At 35.6% G+C, this 13,436-nt stretch overlaps 1 protein-coding gene across 1 annotated transcript; it reads right to left on the bottom strand.

Annotated features, from left to right (window-relative positions):
* Positions 1–5,017: 5,017 nt before the first annotated feature.
* On the bottom strand, positions 5,018–7,882 carry LOC128230905 (uncharacterized). The gene is made up of 2 exons (XM_052943332.1): positions 7,693–7,882; positions 5,018–5,481 (listed from the first exon to the last, which is right to left on the bottom strand). The coding sequence occupies exons 1-2, from the start codon at positions 7,880–7,882 to the stop codon at positions 5,018–5,020; spliced, it is 654 nt and encodes a 217-aa protein (XP_052799292.1).
* Positions 7,883–13,436: the final 5,554 nt, after the last annotated feature.

Below are 13,436 nucleotides of genomic sequence, written 5' to 3'. Positions count from 1 at the left end.
CATGAATTGATTATGACCAACTTCAAGCCATTTACTTAAGTTAAAAATCAACATTGTTATCTTCATAAGCAAAAGGTCAATAGGATCGTTGGCACTGGGCGTGAATAGTATGCTGGTTTTAACGGCAACTTAATAAAATATTCCCCAAATGTATGACGTACTATGAAAGTTTTGGTTAATTGTCCGAAACAAACAGAACAACAGTGACACTATCCACACTAGCTTAATCAGAAGCGTTTTTGATACCAGGGTGAAATAAGAAAAAAATATTAAACGAATGTCATGTGGTGAAAGAATAAAAAAATAAAATATCACCGCATATTTCTTAGAAATTTATACTGAAAATCGTGTATGGTCTGTCCCTATCTGTGGTGCCCAATGAAATATTAGATGGAACTATATTAGTTTTAGTATTGCCCTTACTTATAAAGTCCACCTATCGTAATAGCAGTTCTCAAGAAACGTTTCTACTTGTGGAAAAAAATGTTTCAGTTTGGTATGTTTTTAATGAGTAAATAGACCTTAAATATTTTACACTAATGTGGCGAATTCATTGGATCTTGGCTTGCAGTTTCTTGTGCAAGGATACCAATAAAATTTGATTCTGTTTATTGCTCCATTTTGGTTAAGATTTAAAAGCCATAACCAACGTGAAACAAATCGAAATATCTTTTTGTCTTATTCTGCACACTGTGACGATCTTGGCCATCGGAATAAAGTTCAGGTCCCATTCATAGGCTCAGTTTTAATTAAAACAAAACAAAGGAATAGAACTCTATAAAAGTTGTTTTTGCTTACAGCCTCAATGCAAAACTCTCCAATAGTTTGTACGTATAATTAGGGTAAACCCATCAGAGGTGCTGTACCAAGTCTGTTCAAACACTGTGATCAGGGTTTGTCTTGTAGGATTGAGTCTTGATGAATAATACCAACAACAGTGGACGTTTAATGCCACTTTGTTATCGTTTGGACTGTTTTATGTTTCCAAGCTACAAGTTGCATATACCAGAAATGGTAAAAAGTCTCCTTCTTTCACTAGTGGGCATGGACAAAATGAGATATTTACACCGCCAGGGTGTCGCGTAAGTTAGATTTTGTTATGAAAAAGTTATTGCAATTTATATTGATTAACAAATAATGTATACATCATCCACGCCTGGGGCGTAGCTAGCCCTATATTCATATGGATTCACAAATGTGCTAGGGGCGTCCGGGGACATGCCCCTTCGGAAATCTTTGAAAACCATTGTGCAATCCGGTGCATTCTGGGCGTTCTGGTGTGCTTTACTTAGTAATGGAAAATGTACAGTTTTAGAATCATGTAGTCCAGTACGCATACTGCATTTTTGTCTGATTTGTTTTTCAAGGAAGTCGATTCAGCCCCATACTCGCGTATAGGCAGCTACGCGCCTGCACTCGTACAAACTTGAAAACATGCTCTTAATCGTTATGAACTCCTTCATCTGAACAGCACAGATTGTTAGTGCATATAACACGCATCTCGCAATCGCCTCTTTAATGATTGACGTCATTAATATCAGTCTCGAAAACAACTTTACTATTCCGCCAGTCTTTTTCGACAACAGTCGCGAACATATAGACAGCTAAGAAACGGCACTGACGTTCCCTACTTTCCTTCATATTAAAGAGTTGAGGTATATTCAATTACTAGTATACTCAATTGAGCACCTTCCTACGCCATACTTTCAAATGTTGACGGAGTTTTCATTACAAGAAAAACTCAGGGCAGTTGCGAATGTTAACCATATAAAATGAAATTATATAGATACCATCATTTCTACTTGCAAAGAAAATGTCAAAATTTGGTAGGAGTTTGACTAATAGTGCTTGAAATGAGTGCACAATTGTGAAGAAGTGCACTATTTTATAGTTTAAATGAGGCAAGGTCTGGGTGCATTTTTGTATTGAGGTCTAATCAAAAGTGTTTGTCACAAAAAAAGAAACAGATCAACCCGATAGTTCTCAGAAAATCAAAGCACCGAGAGTACTGGAAGACTGGAGGAAAGGTCTAGTGTTTGTCGAGAGCAATGATCGAAGAGGTTCGGAAGGTATTGTATCAATAAAATTTCAACTTATGTGGAATGTGAGTAATTAAGTGTTATGGAATATACCTCAAATCTTAAATATGAAGAAAAATAGGTGTCGCCATTGCCGTCTCCTAAATACCTGCATGTTCGCGAACGTTATCATGAAATACAAGCACTAAAAGTGCTTAAAGACTGGTGGACTAGAAAAGTTGTTGTTGAGATATTAAATGACGTAAGTTATTAAAGAAGTGATTGCGAAAAGCGTGTGATATGCACTAACAATCGATGCTATTCAGATGGAGAATTACATAACGATTCAGAGCATGGTTTCTAGTTTGTATGAGTGGATGATGTATTGATTATTTGTAAATCAATATATATTGCAAAATGTTCGTCCACACTGAATTATTGCTTTCATATCATGCATCATTCACAGTTTCTACATGCAGCATCAATTAACGTATTGCTTGTGAATACCAATTATTGTTTAAAGATTTAACAGAAAATTAACCTACATGTGTACAACATCTTTCGTAACGATATACTTACTTTTTTCATAAAAACCGCAGTTTTTTGCACATATCAAACATCCACAATTCTAACACATATGCCAAATTTATTATTGATGTAATTTCAAAAGATGTTGATTTTATTTCGCAATCACCTATTCAATTATTTGAGTCATCAAGATCAACATCGATACTTACTTTACCTAGCCTATTCCACCATCCTCTCAGCACTTTCAGTGTTTTGATATCTATTAATGTATGACTCTGAATTGATATAGTTACGAAATATAGATTTTGTTCAATGAAATAAAACATACAACATTTATATTTGAACTAGGCCAACATCACCCCGTGGTCTAATTCATAGAGTAAAATGGCTGACATATACAAAAAGCGAACGTATAGATTATAAACATGTATAATTGTGAATTCGCTTTTATTTCCATGTTCCAGTAAAAACATACTAAACATTCCTTATTATCTTACTGTGTCGAATGTTATGATAATCTTATGTAATATGTGCTGTTTACTTACCAGCAACACTTTCTAGATTTGTGTTGAAGCAAACTTAGAAGAGAGTCTTGCATATATACATGTAAGACCCTTTAGCTGATGCTTCGTGCATTACATAGACACGTATTTCAATATAACAATCTGAAAATATTGTTTTAAGTTCTTGTTTAATATTAATATAGAAACTATTATAATAGTAGGCATATCAAAACTGAGCCTGATGAAGGACCAAATCTGACTCCCGAGAAACTGACTGTATATAGAAAGACTAGTGAAAGAGGGGAGTCTTTATACCATATTTCTGGTATTGGCAGCTCGTGTTTGGAAAACACATAACTGTCCAAATGATAAAAATGTTTCATTGAACGTGGCTAATATTCATCAAGACCCTATCCTTTAAGACCAACCCCGACCGCAGTGCAACACCTCTGGTAATTTCTGACTTAAATACATATACCAACTATCGGAGATTTTTGCCATAAGGCTATAGCAAACGACTTATGCCATGGAGAGCTCCTTTCCTATTTTAGTTTTAATTAAAACTGAGCCTAGTGGCGGGCCCAACCATATTACAGTGGCAAAGATTAGCACAGTTTGTAGATTTACACAAAATGACATTGGTTCTGGCTTTTAGATTCCTCACTCAAATGGATCAATAAACCGAATCAAGTTTTAATGGTATCATGGCAACAGAAGCTGCAGGCCAAGATCCAATGAAAATGCCAATTAAGTTTAAGATATTTGGTTTATTTACGCATTACAAAAACCACCAAACTGAAACATGTTTTTCAACCAGTACAAACATTTCTGGAGAACTGCCATAAAAATATGTTGAATTTATAATTGAGGGCAAAACTAATCGGCCAGTATTATCGATTAAATATAACAATGGACACCATAGGGACAGGCCATACACGAGTTTCAGTATTAATTCTTAGAAATATGCCTTTTTATACTATAACCTCAAAATTTTCGTTAAAGTATTTTCTTATTTTACCTAGACAGCAAACGACAAGTCTGTATAAGCTGATGTGGAGAGTGACATTGCAGCATTGTTCGTTGCGGACAAATTACCGATTCTTTCATTGTACGTACACTTAATTTGCAAGTTGCCGTTTAATGACAGCGTACTCTTCATACCTGGTGCCAACGATCCTATTGACTTTTGCTTGCTTTTGAATACAACATTGTCTTGTTTTCCTTAGTGCAAAGACAACTGTAAAGGGCATTTAGTTTATGAGAATCAAGTCATGATACAATTTAAGTAAATAATTGTTTATTCAATGAATATACATTTACAATCAAATACAGTGGTTCAAGAATATAAATGTACATGCACTTCCTTAGAATTAGTCATTTTTATGTTTTTTTTTGTTTAAAAACATTCATTAAATAATCGTAAAATGCTTCCCGTCATCTTGCAGGGCTTGATATGACCTCTCCATCATATAGTTTGTGGCGTGTCGCTTCAATTACCAGAGAAACGTTTTATGAATTAAAGCAGGGACAAGCACACATATATTAATATCACATGTTGTTATGCTAGCAACAAAAGATACGCCTTATTTGCTTTTCAGTCTAATTATACATGTATTTGTAAAAATAGAACCTTATTCTTTGCGTTTATTTGACCTTTTTAAAAATGAACATGCTAGTTTATAGATATGATATACATCCATAATTTCGTTCACAATTCATAATATTAGTTTCAATATTCACAAAATATTTAAAGCAGAGTAAAACGAAATTGATACACGACGTAATAAACATCTCATTGATATTATACATCTGCAGGAGTTTGCAATGTATTGTAAATTATTAGTTTACAGGCGGTAAGCTGCAGACGGCACAAGTCAGCTCATATCCCTCTATGTACGGGTCGCAGGGGAGAGATCCGCACGAAGCCACAACAAAGAAGAACAGCGCCCCGTTCTGATCTCCACGACTTCAGTCTAAACCGTCGGGTTCACCATCCATACACACATAGATTTTGGCATTGTGAACAGACGTCTCCGCCATGAGATAGCCCGCGTAGTCTAATGTCCAACCCGGATGACAAACGTTCTTCGCAGGGACCATAACGACGTTGGTGTTCGTTTTGATGCATATAACAGAGGGCACCTCTCCGTTATACCTTTCGCTCCAAATCGTTCCAGACGTGTGATATTTAGCTCCGTAAATGCCGCTTCTCTCTCCCCCTTGAATATCGTTTAACACCGGATCCCGCGGCAAACATAGATAAGTGTTGCCTCCCCCGGTATGACTGTACAATGTGCCTCCAGCGTACCCGTCATACAGCGGCCGAGCACCAGTTTCGGTTGGACAAGTTTTCCTTCCCCATCTTATATACGTACTTCCGGTTGCAACGTTTCGAACCGTCGCATTCAGAGCATGTATGACAGTTTCGGCCTCTGTAAATAGCAAAATATGTTAATGTAACTGTTAATAAAGCATGTAGCAAGCCTTCATTTTATCTAAATAAATCATTACGGTTTTAGTCAACATTAAGTATGATTATTATAAAATACATTGTATTAAATATCATTATAAAAAAAATTAATTGATAAATTAGTTAACGCACTTATACATCGGTCACCATTTATATTTTTTGCAGAAATGGAACGACAAAATTTCGCTTATTATATCATTTATAAACCATTCATATGCCAAAGGATTTGGTATAAGAATGGTTCTATTTGATTTTATTTTTAATCCATTAAAGCGGGGGGTTTCGGACACAGTATCCACGCTTTTGTCGCTTTATATAGCATGATTTTCCCAAGGAAGCAAATACATGCATGTAAACCCCCGCAGGATAATTAACCCTCTGTGGCTATTTTTTCCACAAGCCTTGAAGTTGGGGTGAATTTGCCCCATGGCTATTTTGTGCTATATAAACGTAACAATAAACTTATAAACTGGCATTGTTTAACAGTAAATAATTGACAAAGAAAGAAAATTGACTTCAGCAAAACTTTATTTCTTCAATGTTTTTTTAAATTCATTTCTCGACATTGCTTGAAATACCAGGCTTATATCTGATTTAACTACATTATATTAAAGTTTGGCTACTTGTTCTTTCTTTTAAACAATCTCGGACTAAAAATGATAACAATGATCGATGAAAGTGTCGCCAAAAATAATTATCAGACCTACTATCCGTTCATGATTTTTTTCTAAAACAAATTACCACCGTTTGTAAACAGTTTAATTTATTCAATGTTGGAACCAAGATTTTGATAGAAATATATCACGGTGCGTATCCATATCGGTACCCTCTTTGCAAAATCTACTGAAACGGTACCCTTTTGCACATGCACCGGTCATTCTCTGTCGCAAACAAATCGACGAAGGACAACAATCCAGTTGAAATTAATTCTACTTATGAAAGGAGATATGTCATGTGCAGAAGAAGTATACCACGGAACACTAGAATGTCATAGCTATGTCTTTATTGTAATGTGCCCATTTTTCAATATCTGCAACTCCACAATAAGCTTCACATATCGATATGTCTTGCCTCGCCCACCGCCTCTACATGTTCTCTGTGCTAAAATGAATCACTGGTTTGATTATGTACACACCATACATATTACATGCATTCATTTATTTCTCATTTTCATACAAATTGCAATAATTTGTCAAAAATATATGTAACATTTTATGAAACACCCTACTTTCGGTTTCACAGCGGCACGGGTAACCAATTTGCTATGTTTTTTTATATCACAGTTAACCTTTATCCCATTTTCTTCATGCAATAGTTAGAATGATATGTTGTTTAACGGAAACTTATATACGGCTATCAGTCAAAGAAACTGACGATGTTTACCGGCGTGTTCGTTAGAATTGCTTGAAGTAATTCAGTCATTTCTTGCAAAGCGACTCTACTATGAAAACAATTGAGAGAGAGGATACCTGTCATATAAAAAATCAATAGCAAAGAGGTTACCCGTGCCGATGTGAAACCGAAAGTAGGATGTTTTATTTAATTTTACATATATTTTTGACAAATTATTGTAATTTGTATGAATATGAATACATGTTATATGTATGGTGAGTACATAATCAAACCAGTGGTTCATTTAAGCCCGCAAAACATGCAGAGGCGGTGGGCGAGGCAAGACATGTCGATATTGTGTAACTTATTGTGGAGTTGCAGTAATTAAAAAATTGGCACATTAAACACAAAAAGACATAGCTATAACATTCTAGTGTTCCGTGGTATACTTCTTTTGCACATGACATACCTCCTTTCATGAGTAGAATGAACATCAACTTGATTGTTGTCCATCGCCGATTTGTTTTCAGCAGAGACGGACCGGTGCATGTGCAAAGAGGGTACCGTTTCAGTAGATTTCGCAAAAAAGGTACCGATATGGATATGCACCGTGTATATTGCTCATCATGATGATAACGTATTGATAACATGTTGGAAATAATTAACACACTATCATAGAATTGGGATACATCCTGAAACCGAGTGTGAAATATATAGCATAATGTTTAATACTACATAAAATGATTCGTTACCGTTATGTGAAATAAAAAGTGTTCAGACTTAAATATGTTGATACGAACGACAATGAAACTAATATATAAAAAAACATATCTCGTGTTACCTTCCAGTCTAGTTTTAAGGGCTGCCACCATTCCACGCAGCTCCGTTTTTTCCATCTCCAGCATGATCAGCTTCTGCAGTACCTTGTACTCGTACTCAAACCGGCTTTCTAATGTGCCGTCCTCCATCCCGCCCACCACAGATGCCCACAGGAACACGAGGGCAACCGCCGCGGATAAGACACCGACCATATTCGTTGAAAGCGCAATGTAAAATGGTTAGATATGTTGGTCACTTAACAAGTTACCATCCTTGTTGTATTTATAGCAATGCGTTCTTTTCAAAATAATCAGATATGAAATGGCACAAAACAAGAAAATGATATATGTGTTTCCTTGTTGTTACAAAATACCATGATACATACGAAATTTGCAAGTCATTCATTGTCATAGAATATTTAAAGCAACATCACATATCGGCAATTAGTTACAAGAAAACATTTACATGAAAACCAACACAAGAAATAACGTTCCATAACCTACGGTGTCATAGACATTTCATGTGTGATCTTTTTATCTTGTAGAAACCACCTTGTTATGTCGAAGCAAAGACACAGTTATTTTGAGGCCACGACTTACTTAATCGTTTCCACGACTTATTATTTTGTCGCCAGGAGTTGTTGGGACGATAATTAGTTGTGACCACTACATACTCGTATGTGAGTACGACTATGTAAGACATGACCACGACATATCTCTTTGTCACATATGGCACCGTAGTAACCTATTTCACTGTATAAATGTTGTCATATACCCTGACAGCGATCCATGCACTATTTAGATAAATCAGAAGTGTTTTACATTGTTTTATAATGATAGAAGCTAGCGCATTTTTACAAATGGTTTTGACCTGTTTTAAACTGGTTTATACCACAAACTTTTCAACGAATAATTATGGAACGCCACAACGTTGAGACATCTTGTGCTGCATCTTGTACTGTTTTACCAAAGGTATTAGCTTTAAACATAAATAGGTATGATCACGTTTGTGATTAAGTCCTGTTGTTGACATGTTTAACTTCAGACAGTATTGTGTTCCCATGTGACGTCTGTTTGTCACCTTAACGGTGAACAAGCTAGTAATCTTGATCAAAGATAAAACATATTTGAATTCCTCCATCTTTATTCATGTTGATTACGAAATCTAAGGACACGCAATTTACTTATTTTCCTCGATGCAATTAACATTTTTGTCAGCCATGAACACAGCTATTTTGTGCATGTCTGTCAATGTTATCTGATAACTGTTTGCGAAACAAAGCACAGACGAATGCTGAAATATTTGATTTTTTATCTCTTTTTTTCGTGTGATTTTGAAAACATTTGACGTAAACAAGGTGTTATAGACGTTTGTCGTGACCGGTCAAGTTCAGTGCGTGTAAACTAACGTACGGCATATCACTAAAATGCTTTTGAGAAATTGCTACTACACGTCAGGACACGTTGCATTCACAGAAAATGCCAACCATCCACGTATTTAATCGTCCTAGTCTAAGGTCATTCGAATAAGACTTAGGTTAGACTTGCCCTATTTGATCGAGCCCTGTTAGCCAACAAAGCCAATCAAAACCAGTGTACCTTGATAATGTATGTCTAAGGCATTTGCGGACTTCCTTGCGGTAACTCAGCCCACTCATATTTCGTTCCCTACCTCAAAGTGTTCTATAAAACCATCAGAATATTGTAGACGGTCGATGGCTATTTCACGTTATTTCATCACATTGTTAATTTCAATGCTACTAGTATATACGATTTTAATTCCTTTTCTAATTGTGCACCTTTATATTTTTTTCATTTAGAGATGATTGGTCGCGGATATAAGTGCAGATATTAAAGATCTAGATAATTATTTTACGCGATGACATTTCCAAAGAAGGAGAAGCTAGTCGCCTAAACAAATATTTTAAGACGTTTCTTTGTACTAAAAGTCAGAAATCTTCATGATATGTTGGTTATGCAGAGTCTATTAAGAAGAAATGGTATGACCAAGAATGCATAAACAAAAATATATTGTTTATTAACACAGTGGGGTTACAGGTCCATGTGGTCAAGATTTACTATGCTTAATAGATTATCTGGTACACACTTTTTTAAAATGTAAAATCCGTCGTGTTTTTTACTTTAATTAAGTTACACAAAGCTCCGATTTTAAATGCAACGCTCGTCCGTTAGTCAAGGGCCACACGTCACCATCTGGTTTAGCCTGATAACATTGAAAGTGTTATTTTTTAGTCTCGTATTCAGTTATGGAAGGTATTATTGGCTGTTTTAAAATAATGTTTAACATTTTGTTTCTGGCGACACCAGCACCATGAAGGACTGTTGGAATGTATATGAAACAGAACGTCGAAGTCTTGATTTGTTTTCGAGCCAGGAACAGTCCGACATACAAGATGTGTTCGAAAGGACACTTGTTGTTTATGACACTTTGTCAATACGTGTCCAGAAATGGATTTAAGAAAGGCAACGAATGTCGCCAACTCCAACTAGTCATAGTCATTCGAGTGCCAAGTCGTCTCGAAGATCCAAGGCATCTTCAGAGAAAAGCAGCAGCGGATCGAGCTAAAGTTACCTCAAATAGAAAGACGACAAGAGCTCGAACGGCAGCATCTAGAATCGGGACATCGACAGGCCGGGGTAAAGCGGAAACACGAATTGCGAATTGTAAGGGCGATGCTCGCAAGAGTGTCGAAGATTGTATCGTCTTGTCGTCGGATGAAGGATATGCCAGAGCCAAACAAATTTTGTTAACTCGACATGGTAAGCCCCATCTTGTAGCTAGGTCCGATGTTGAACGACTCATTCATTGAACGGTAGCCCTGTCATTCGACATGGGAAGTGTCAGATCACGTTATCTCAAATAGGAGTTGTTTCTGATTTAAATAACACTGAAAATCTAAGGAAAATTGTAAGGAGGTTGCCTATTCATATTCGATCAAAATGGGTTGAAAGGGCTAGCAGATAAATTGAACAGGGTTCTGAACCAAATTTTAATGACCTTCTAAAGTATGTTCAAGGTATGGCACTTGTTCCAAATAAAATGTATGGTCAATACCTTGCCAACAAATCAAAACAGTCGCAAGTTTCGAAATTAAATTCATATCAAAAGCCACTTCTCAGCGTGGAAAAGCTATGCCCTTGTCCACCTCACTTAATAAGTGCTAGTAGTTAATTTCCAGGTAATGAGTCATATTATTGCTTTCAAAGTATGCATCAATCACAACTTACTGCATGCAGCATTAATTGACAGATTGCTGGTAAAGATAACTTATTGTTTGAAAATTTAACAAACAACTCGTCTTAATAACATATTTCGTAGCGATATACTGTCACTCACATTTTTCATATAAACCGAAGTTTGTTCAATCAAGGAATGAATTGCGGGGTGGATGTCATTATCGGGGTATGAACGCAATTGGGCTGGTCTAAGTGTGTGGAGTCCAAAAGACTCCACGCGTACTTTGACCAGCCCAATTGAGTTCATATCCCCGATAATGACATCAACCCCGCAATTCATTACTTATATTTACACCAAAAGTTCATTATTTAATAAAAAAATGTTAAAAAATAATCCATTTCAGTAAAAGAAACCCTTCCAGTAATCCTTTCTTACCCATTCTGTAAATCGAACGACCCGACTGTAACCGGAAACATTGGTTTTTTTTAAATGACGTCACAGTAACGCGGGAAAAGATCAACCACTTGAAATCACTTTTAAACGTAAAAATGAAACACTTATGGCAACACTACATTTAGAATATAATAAACTAACACTTTCTAAAATGTTGATTTATATTTACGGGACCTGCTGACACAATGCAAACAATAAAAAGATCAATAGTGTTCATGTTTATTGTTAAGCTATGAATTGCGATCCGAACATATCCGAAGATGTTGCGTTCATCGATTGATAAACGCAATTGCCGAAAGGCAGTTCATTTAAGGAATGGAGGTTGAAGTGTAAATATGGAAAAATAATATATAAATTTGAAATAGGCGAACATATTCCTTGATCTAATTCATGGAATAAAATGGCTGATATATAAACTATAGATCAGTGTATTTGTGAAATCGCTTTTATTTTATTCAAGAGACGTAAGGATATGTTAATTTGGATACAATGCGTCAATTTCATTTCTGATGCAAATACTTTCCTTAGTATCCTACTATCTCGAATGTTACAATTATAGAATGTGATATGTACTGTTAACTTCATTCACACTAACTAGATTTGTATTGGAGCAGCCCTAGAAGAGAGTCTTGAACATATACATGTAGAACCCTCTAGCTGATACTTCGTGCATAACAAATACACGTATTTTCAATAATATGTTTTTTGAGAACATTTTTTAAGTCCTTGTATAATTTCGTTATTGTGAATATCATTAAAGAAGGCATATCAAAACTGAGCACGATGCATGACCAAATCTATCTCTCAAGACACCAAGGCGGTGTTAATATAAGTGTGTGTCCATAGCAATACTAACACAAATACATATACCTAATATCGGAGATTTTTGCAATGAGGCTTCAGAAAAAACGGCTTTTGGATCGTTCCTCGTTGGTTCTGGTTTTTAGATTCCTCACTGAAATGACGACATAAACCGAATCATGTTTTATTGACATCCTTCCAACTGAAGCTGCATGCCAAGATTTAGTGTAATCGACACTTCAGTGTAACATTTTTTTCGGTTTATTTACTCATTAAAACACACCAAAATGAAACATGTTTTTCAATCAGTACAGTCATATCTGGAGAATTGCCATTAAGATAGGTGTAATTAATAATCGAGTGCAAAACTAATCGGCAAATACTATTCGGTCTCAAAATACAAGGGGCACCAAAGGGACGGGCAATACATGATCTTCGGACTTCATTTCTTAGAAATATGCCCTTTGATACTTAAACCTCATAACTTAAGTTAACAAATGTTCTTATTTTACCTGGACCACAAAAGACAAGTCTGTATAAGCTGGTGTTCACAGTGACATTGCAGCATTGTTCGTTGCGGACAATTAACCGATAGTTTCATTGTACGTCATATAATAGGGGAACATTTTATTTGTGACTTGCCGTGTTATGACAGCATACTTTTCATACCAGGTGTCAACGACCTATAAACTTTGCCTTGCTTATGAAGACATGGTTATGGTTAATCTATTTCATTAGTGCAAAGACAGCTGTAAAGGGTGTATAGTTTGTGAAAATCAAGTCATGATAAAAATTAAGTTAATTGTTTATTCGATGAATACACATTTACAATCAAATGTTAAGGAATATAAATGTACATTCACTTTCGTAGAGTCATGTTTATGATGTTTCCGTAAACATTCATAAAATAATCGTGAAAGGTTTCCCGTCAACTTCCAGGGCTTGATAGGACCTCTCCGTCATAGAGTCCGTGGCGTGTCCCTTCGTTAACCTGAGAAACGTTTGATGAAATTAAGCAAGGACAAACACTCTGCAAAAACATGTTTTAATATGAGATGTTGTTATGCCATCGAAAAATAATACAACTAATTTGCTTTTCAAACTAATTATATTTTTAAAAATAGAAACTTTTTCATGCCGTTTATTCGACCTTTTTAAAAATGAACACAATTGCAGTTTATAGATATGTTATACCTGAAATATTTCGTACACAATTTAAAACATTATTTATTTTCTTGACAAAATATTTAAAACGAAGTTGAATACACGACTAAATTAACATCTCATTGATATTGTACACCTGCAGGAATTTGC

This window comes from Mya arenaria, chromosome 4, assembly GCF_026914265.1.
Source record: "Mya arenaria isolate MELC-2E11 chromosome 4, ASM2691426v1".
Classification (NCBI taxonomy): domain Eukaryota; kingdom Metazoa; phylum Mollusca; class Bivalvia; order Myida; family Myidae; genus Mya; species Mya arenaria.
Note: the sequence above shows the minus strand (reverse complement) of the source record. Positions and strands in the feature narration are given on the sequence as shown.